Source organism: Myodes glareolus, chromosome 20 (assembly GCF_982192425.1).
Source record: "Myodes glareolus chromosome 20, mMyoGla1.1, whole genome shotgun sequence".
Taxonomy (NCBI): Eukaryota; Metazoa; Chordata; class Mammalia; order Rodentia; family Cricetidae; genus Myodes; species Myodes glareolus.
In genome coordinates, this window is record NC_142045.1 from 31,949,648 (window position 1) to 31,958,364 (window position 8,717).

Sequence of the window (8,717 nt, forward strand, 5' to 3'; positions counted from 1 at the left end):
GACTCCCTGGATAGACCGAATACTAAGTACCTTGGTACTAAAACGTAGGCATTCAGGAAAGTATTTTTCTATACCCCATGAGATAATGGTTACTTATTGACAACTGCCTAACAGTTTCTAAGAAAGACTAACACTCCTAACTGCGTGTGTAGGAGAGTCAAGAGCTATCATTGACCCGACTGAGTGTTGTGGCCATAAAAATTAATTGTAATAATAAGATGGCCACAGGGAAAAAAGGTTCTGAAAAATGAGTCTTAACAATTTCACGGGGGACAACCTCTTGCCAGAGTAGTCCAGTCAGAGAGGTGAATTGCTTGTATTTTACTCATACGCCCAAAGTAATAAAGGATAAAAAGATAAGTAATGTTTTAGACTTATAGACTGACATTGTATCCAATGTGGTGGTAACTGCAGGGTGTTCCCAGGACAGAAACAGCCCTAAGAGAAGCTATGATCTGATTGATGATACAACAGCCCTGCCTGCAGTAATGTGTTGACAGATACAGGTAACTCTGGAGCCTTGAAAAGGAAGGCTCGGACAAAAGATCTCAACCAGCACCAATTCAGAATCTCTGAGGCAATGAGTGACCCTAGGTAGCTGCTGTGGATAGTGCCGTCACTGGACCGCTGAGGTTCCAGAACTAGACTCTGTTCTTCTGCAGCTTCAGCGAGACGCTCATCAAGTATGCGCATGCGCAGATTGTCAGCCTCGCAACTCCTCCAATAGCCCCCTTTGCTCTCAGGAAGGGCAGAGTGGTAGAGCGTGATGGCTGCCTTCAAATTCTGTCTTCCGATGGCTTGGCGATGGCACTACAAGGCTGCGTACATCCCGGAGAGGGAGAAATCCATGAGAGCACGTACTAAGATAGGGAAACGTTGTGAACTTTAGCCTAGGGAGCATCACATCCCTCAAACGGCATCATGTTCATTAGGATGTGGTCTCTACTGTCAGCTCAAACAAAGAGAATAGAATTGGATTCCAACTCTGGAAGGAGTTTCAAAACATTTGCACACATTTGAATCATCATACTATTTGATCAGTACGAGTCATTTTAAATCCCCTGCCCTGGTTTCTCCACTTGAAATAATAATTACTGAAAGGACCTGCGGTAGTTTGAATGTAATTGACCCCCATAATCTCATAGGGAATGGCACTCTATTAGGAGTTGTGGCTTTGCTGAAGTAGGTGTGGCCTTGTCAGAGGACGTGTGTCACTGTGGGGAGGGCTTTGAGGTCTCCTATGCTCAAGATACCGCCCAGTATCACAGACTACTTCCTGTTGCCTGCATAATGTAGAACTCTAAGCTCCTTCTCCAGCACCATGTCTGCCTGCACGGCACCATGTCCCACCATGATGATTGTCCCGCGCTACCGTCTTGCCAGCAAGAACAACGCGGGACACTTAGGATCCTTCTGCAGAAAAGCTTTAATGCATCTTGAGAGAGAGAGCATAAGCTTACAAAGCAGAGACCCAGAATGAGGGGAACCCGTCCCTTATATAGGAAACAGTCCTCACTTCGGACATGTCACTCTTGGATTGGTCCGCTGCCCATCAACCCAGATGATGCCTCGGGAGTAGGCAGGGAGGCAGCAGTGGAAAGTTACCAAGCACATGCGCATTATAGTCCCACTGTCTCTGCTTCCCCCCCAATGCTGGGATTAAAGGCGTGTGCTACAACACCTTGAACTTACAGAGATCTGCCTGTCTCTGCCTCCCAGGCATTGGGACCAAAGGCGTGTACTACCACACCTTGAGGTCACAGAGGTCAATCTGCCTCTGCCTCCCAGTCGTGTACTACCACACCTCGAGGTCACAGAGGTCAATCTCTACCTCTGTCCCTTGAAGTAATGGAGAATGTGGTTGTGGCCCTCCACAGATGATAATGAACTGAACCTCTGAACTGTAAGAGAGCCACCCCAGGTGATTGTTTTCCTTTATAAGAGTTGCCATGGTCATGGTGTTTCCTCATAGCAATAGAAACCCTAAAGAAGACATGACCTTAACAGGATACAAGACAAACAGCTAAGTGCTCAATAAATATCAGCAATTATGCTGGTTATTTATTCTTTTCTGGACCTCTTTAACCTATGATGGAGGTACCAGGAGGCTTCACAACTCTGCAGAACATTATATGTTTTCAGTTTGAGGGGGAGCCATAAACTGATCATTCCTATTATATAAGCAAGCTAATCTCCATGTGGTCCTTCTGGACTTCCATGAACCAGACCAGTGTTCCTGCATGGCCTGGAAACTCAGCCCAGATAGCACACATTCTCCTTTGTAAACCTTGTTATTTTTGCCCACTAGAGGAAGTGAACTGGCAAGGTGCCTCCAGGCTGGGACTTTCAGATTTAACAGTAAGGAGGTGGGGGGGGGGGGCGGAGGTCAAATGGAGCCCAGGGGTGATGGAGAAATCAGAGGTATAAATCTCAGATGACATCTCCAGGAGACATCCAGGAGCCCTTGAATAGACTCTTTCAGATTTTCACTGTGGCTTCACCAAACCAAAGCCTCTTTAGGAATCTGACCTGAAATCACCTTTAGAAGTGGGTCTCTGATGTTACAAAAAAGGGACCTCTGTCTTGATTTCACTCCTAACAACTGAATTATCATGAATAAATATTATAAGAATGTGCAAGAATCTAGTAACCAAATAGTGCATGCAAATTGCATACTATAATAAATCCAATTAATAACCACTTACTAGGTAGGATCTGTGAAGTTTCACAATGTTTTCTGATTTGGAATAAACTTTCAGATGAGTGAGGAATAAATATGTTTGCAACTGTGTTAGAACTTTGAGAGATTAATCTCCTGAAGTACAAATACACAATGATATTCCAAGGATATCTCAGAAAGTTGGAGAGTTTCTAACTTTGGACTTATGAATACATCAAGTTCACTCCGAAACCCAACCACAACTTGTTTCTCCCAGATGTCATTTCGTGTCAGCATGTATTCTTCCAAACACACAACATTCGAGGGTTTCAGGTATCCCACTCCAAGTATCTAACCAAAATAAATGCAAAATAGCATTACCTTGAAATACGTAAAACAAAAGAAAATCCAGAACCATGAGGGAACATAAGTGTCACCCTGTAGCTTGTGTGTCCTGGAGACCAACTCTTCCTGAAGGAAACACACCTTTTATCTGGAATGAAGTAATTTATAGACAGTAACATAGCACATGAAAATTACGATGACTGGCAAGGCATCTGTATTAACACAGAAGAAACAAGAAAATGAGATCTTGTAGTTTCTTACAACATTATACTTTCAGCCAACTTTGGAATAAATATTTGGGTGTTTCATATACACTCTGCTATTTGGGGACATCTGAGGACATTTGCACATGAAAGATTATACCAAATTATGACACGCAAATATTTTTCAGGCAAAATTTACCTTTTCCATATGGGTGGCAAACCATACAACTTTCTGTTTCTTCATACAAAAGAACGCCACCCAAGGAAGCAGGAAGGGAGATAAAGGGAGGAACTTTCGCGTTCCCAGCACAAAAATCCAGCAGAAAAGGCAGACAGAGGTCCGCACTGCGCATAGGTGGTGCCGAGAACCACATGGCTTTCTTTATTCTTGGAAAATGGTCTCAAATGAGTCGAGGACATGAGGGGAATTGTGGCTAGCTGAGTACAAAGTTCATTACTCTCTGCAAAGCGAATGCCTTTGAGTTATATTAGTCGTTGAATTCCTTTTCCTCCAAGGGCCTCATTTGGCCTCTAATTCTCTTTCTCAATACTGCCCTCCTCTTCCTTTCTTAAAAAAACGTTGCCTATTCATTGTGAGGCTCTTATGCAAGGAGAATAGACAGAGGTGAAGGGGCTGGGTTGGGGGACAGGGACCCAGAGGGGAGCTGTACCCCAGAGAAGGGAGGGCGGTTCTCCCACAGAATACGTAGACACTTAAGAGTCTGCTGGCTGGAGGACTTTTTTTTTAACATCAAATTAGGTCTGAGAATTCATCTCTATTTACTGGACTTTGCAAAATTAGTTGACAGGTTAGAAAAATTTCTTAAAATTATGTTTCCCTGAAAATATGAAGTGACTGTGGCCCCTAGGACAATAAACCACAGTAGTTAATGAAGAGGCTTTTTTTTTCAGCAGTATGAGAAACTAGCCAGCTAGAAGAGAACAATTTCGTAGTTTTGATGCAGTCTGTGATTGCTGAATAACCTTATTTTGATTTGCTGCTTCACACAATGTGGGCTTTCAAGCCATGAAGAGCCATAGCAAAGAGTTTTTGGGACATTTTGCCTCTTTATTCATGCTCTAAATCCCATCCCTCCCCTACCCCACTCCTCTATTTCCTCCATCTGGCTTTGAATAGCTAAAGTGTGCCCACAATATGTACGCACTAGACAAGTTATGTCCTTTACCAAAAGCACCTGGCAGCCTCCCCAGTCCCCTATGGAGATGGACTTAAACTCTGACTGAAAAGCACCCACTTGTAATTTTTTTTTCCTGATAACTTTAACAAGAACAGTCTGGTATAAGAAATGTCTAGTGAGTGATTCTTAATAAGGCCTTTTCAAGGGGCAAGAAGACAAAGCCTCTTGGGATTTTCTGGGCTTTCCATTCGTCTTTCTCCTCCTACTTGCTTGCGCCCCTTCCCTGGTTGGCAGCATCACCCAGTGAAATTGCTCTTTCCCGGATGGACCAGTGGATGGAGATGGCATCTTTAATTGATCCTAAATCTAAGCCTGGAAATAGACGTTGTGATCACACAACTAGCAACCACACAGGTCAGGAAAAGGGGGAAGTCAGCTGTTATATACAGAGAGGTTAAGAACTGCCTGGTGTTTTTGTGGGACCGGAAAGTCTGTCCTTCTCAAGAGATGGTCACAGAAGAACACTGTCAGTTTCTCCTGCCAGATGAAGAAAGGGCCTAACGGTAACATTTTGTCTGAAACAAACAAAACCCGGTAAAGTCCCTGAAACAATAGTCATGAGATCCTGGGCAATAGAAGGTTCAGGTGACCTAAAACTGGTAGGAACTGTCTGGGTTAGAAGTTACAGTTTGGGCCACATGCAGAGACCTCCAAGTGCTTATTTGATGTGCGTGTAAAATGTTGATTCCCGCCCAGTGGATACTGGGAATCTTGGGGTACCTCACTCTCATCTTGTTAGACAAGACTCCTCCCTAAATCTGTGAGCCATAGTTCCCTGAGAAATCCTTAAACAAGAAACCTCCGCCTCTGTTTAGTTTTTGTACGGATGACTCTTAGGACCAATCCCATATAAATGAAGATGAAGCTAGACCCAGGGTGGAGTAAGAGCCCCAGCTGATAGCATCCCAAGTTGCAGTATGGAGCCATAGAAGGTCAAGGGTTGACCCATTACTGCCATGGAAGCTGACGCAGGTGATGGTGCTTTGGGGGCAGCTCCTGAACCACGGTGCTCAGGGGACAAAAGCACATCCTACAGTCCATTTCTCATCTCTTGTCCACCATCCTTTCTCCTGTGAGTTGTGATTGATGGTTAAGTAAAGAACTAAGAATTTGAGTCCTGACTTAAAAGCAAGTGTGGAGCGTGCGAGAGCTCCCCAGGTGATGTCTAAGTCTGACAGTGGATGGCAGTTACACAGCTGTGTCCGTTTGTGGTCATTCATCAGTGATGGATGGCTTCATCATTAATGAAGCTGTGCACTGATGGCTGGACATCCCTAGATGTACAATATAGTTCAATTAAAATGCTAAAAAAATAAGGGTTTGGAGAATCGGTTCAGTGGCTAAGAGTATTTATTACTTTTGCAGGGGACCTGGTTTTAGTGCCTAGCTCCCATGAAGCTGCTAACAACCATTTGCAGCACAGTTCCAGAAACTCCATCGCCCTCTTCTGGGCTCTGCAGGTACTACACACACTTGTGCACAGACACACATGTAGGAAAAACACCCATACAACATAAAATAAAAATATTTTTAAAAATAAACCTTTTTTTTTAATTACAAAAGAAGCACAATGGTTGATACCAATTAGACATTTCTTTTTCCTGATCTTCTTTGGATCTAATAATTACTTTCTTATAGGAAAATGAATGAGTATACCATAAGAGTTACTGACTATACCTCACTTTTGATTTGCATCTTTCTGATGGCTAAGGATATCAAGCATTTCCTTAACTGTCTTTCAGCCATTTTAGATTCCTCTGTTGAGAGTTCTCTGTTTGGGTCTGTACTCCATTTTTTAATTGGATTATTTGATTTTTTTTTGATGACCAATTTCTTGAGTTCTTTGTGTATTTTGGAGATCAGCCCTCTGTCCAATGTGGGGTTGGTGAAGATATTTTCCCATTCTGTAGTCTGCCATTTTGTCTTGTTGACTGTGTCCTTTGATTTTCAGAAGCTTTTCAGTTTCAGGAGAAATTAATAGTTTCTCTCAGGGTCTGTGCTACTGGGGTTATATTTAGGAAGTGGTTCCCTGTGCCAATGCGTTCAAGTGTACTTCCCACTTTCTCTTTATGAAGTTTGGTGTGGTTGGTTTTATGTTGAGGTCTTTGATCCATTTGGACTTGAGTTTTGTGCATGGTGATAGATATGGGTCTATTTTCATTCTTCCATATGTTGATATTAGCTATGCCAGCACCACTTGTTGAATATGCTTTCTCTTTCCATTTTATAGTTTAATAACAGTCTGTGAGACTGCATGTATTTTCAACCAAGAAATAATTCTTTTTATTCCTGCAGGTGGAGACAAAGCTGTATCATTCAGTCCTAGGCCCTTTGTTAAGAAATGCCGACTTCTCAGAGGGAAGTAAATGTTGTCCTTGTAAAATCCTGGCTACCACAAGGTCATAGAATGACCTTACTTACAAATGCAATAAGTGAGAACGTGTTTTAAAATTCTCTCACTTTCTTCTTTGCTTCCTGTTAAAGTCTTGGCACGAGAACCTGTGACTCCTGTCTTTCAGAGATGCTGTGGTTGGCAGTTTTCATGTGTGCGACTCTGAAGAGGACAAAAGCTTAGACTACAAGCTAGTTCAGACTGAGCTTACGTGACCCGACTTTCTTCCTGGTGAGACACGGTCTCCAGTTGAGACAGATGACTGTATCAGCCGAGAACCTAGGATCGGTTGCATTTTAATCCCAGGACATCTGAATGCCACTTATCTCTCGGCCTGCTTCTTTTGTAAGCTGAGAATAGCCGTATACAATGTCAAGCAAATGTCACAGACAAGCTAGACTTGACTTTACAGAGAGGATTTTCCATTACTTTGAACGAAGCCATTTTGGAAAAAGAAAAACATGCTTACAAACTTAGATAGTTTTATATTCAGACTTACAGGAAGTGGAAAGCCCAAGCTGAAGTGGCCCCAAATTGTATGGGCTCCAGAGAGTGTGAGCAGGGAAGCAAGCCTGGGGTAGTGTGACTGGAGTTAGGGACAGCTCAATCTAGACAAAGTGTGGCTCACTCCGGGAAGAGTAGCTTACATCGACAAAGAGTAACGGAGAGACTCCAGGCCTGGCAGAATTGACACCACCTTAGGGGTCAACTGAGAGCATCTGTTGGCATCACTGGGTGGAGGGGATTCCTGTAGGCAGACCCTTGGCCTGATCTACCTGACAGGGCCTCAGGTGCAGGCATGGCTTGTGGGCAAGTGCATAGTTGGGCTTTGCGTGTTCCCTAAAAGCCTTTATGGGGAGGGTGCAGTGAGGAGGGGATAGACCATTTAAGTTAGGGCCCAGTGGGAGGAAACCAGGCCACCAAGGACATTGGAGGGGACATTGACTCTGGCCCCTTCCTGTTTCTTTTCCTACCTACTATGAGGTGCTGAGCTCTGCTGGCCTTTGAGTCTCTACTATAGTACACCCCCATCACAGGACTGAAAGCAATAGACAATCAACCATTGACTGAAACCTCTGAAGCCGTGAGCCAAACTAGAATAGGCCTTCTTTAAAGTTGATCCATTCATCCATCCAGTGATGGAAGCAGGACAAACAGAGAGCTCATTCCCAGTTATGACTGTAACTGCCCCTGGCAATATGAGCCAGAAACCTTTGGGAACTTCCAAGGCTCTAGGCAAGAGGAAGCCTAGAATGCTTTGAAGGCATTCATTCATCAGCAGCCCAGTGGGAGCTCAGAATATTGCCATGCTCAAATGCTGAGCGGTTCCTCTGCCCCTGGACCATGCCACTCACTTGGAGTCCCCTGCTGTCACTGCTGGAGCACAGATGGAGACCATCTGCCCCAACCGTAGGCTTACCTGGCTCAGGCTCACAGACCTGCCTGGGACACAATGTGGGGATAATCGAAGATGGAAAGAAATTTGATTCCTTTTGGAACAGAAACAGGCCCTTTTCGTTTCTGTTAGGTAAACAGGAGGCCACCTGAGGCTAGAAAGGAAGGGTGGCCTCAGATGACCACGATGTCCTCTCCAGAATATGCCTATGGAGCCACTGGGCACTCAGGCATCACCCTACCACACGTCACTCCTGTCTTCGTTGTAGAGCTTCTGAACCCAGAAGGACCGAAGTGACCTTTCCTTAGCTCCACACACATAACTCTGTTGTAGGAAGATCTGGTGTCTCCAGACTCATATCCATGAATCCATCTAGAGTTTTTGCTGATGATCCGCTGTGTTCCTCGTATAGGTGTCTACCCTACCCAATACATACTGTCCCATGGCTTTGGACACCTCCATGTCCTCTCTCTCTTTCTTGTAAATGGGACCTAAACCATATGTCATAAACCTCAAGATGCTC

The 8,717-nt window shown here is 44.1% G+C and overlaps 1 protein-coding gene across 1 annotated transcript; it reads left to right on the plus strand.

Annotated features, from left to right (window-relative positions):
- Positions 1-8,142: 8,142 nt before the first annotated feature.
- On the plus strand, positions 8,143-8,491 carry LOC125394216 (peptidyl-prolyl cis-trans isomerase FKBP1A-like). Its single transcript, XM_087899408.1, is given in 2 exon segments — positions 8,143-8,349; positions 8,351-8,491. Coding segments are annotated over 2 exon segments (348 nt in total).
- Positions 8,492-8,717: the final 226 nt, after the last annotated feature.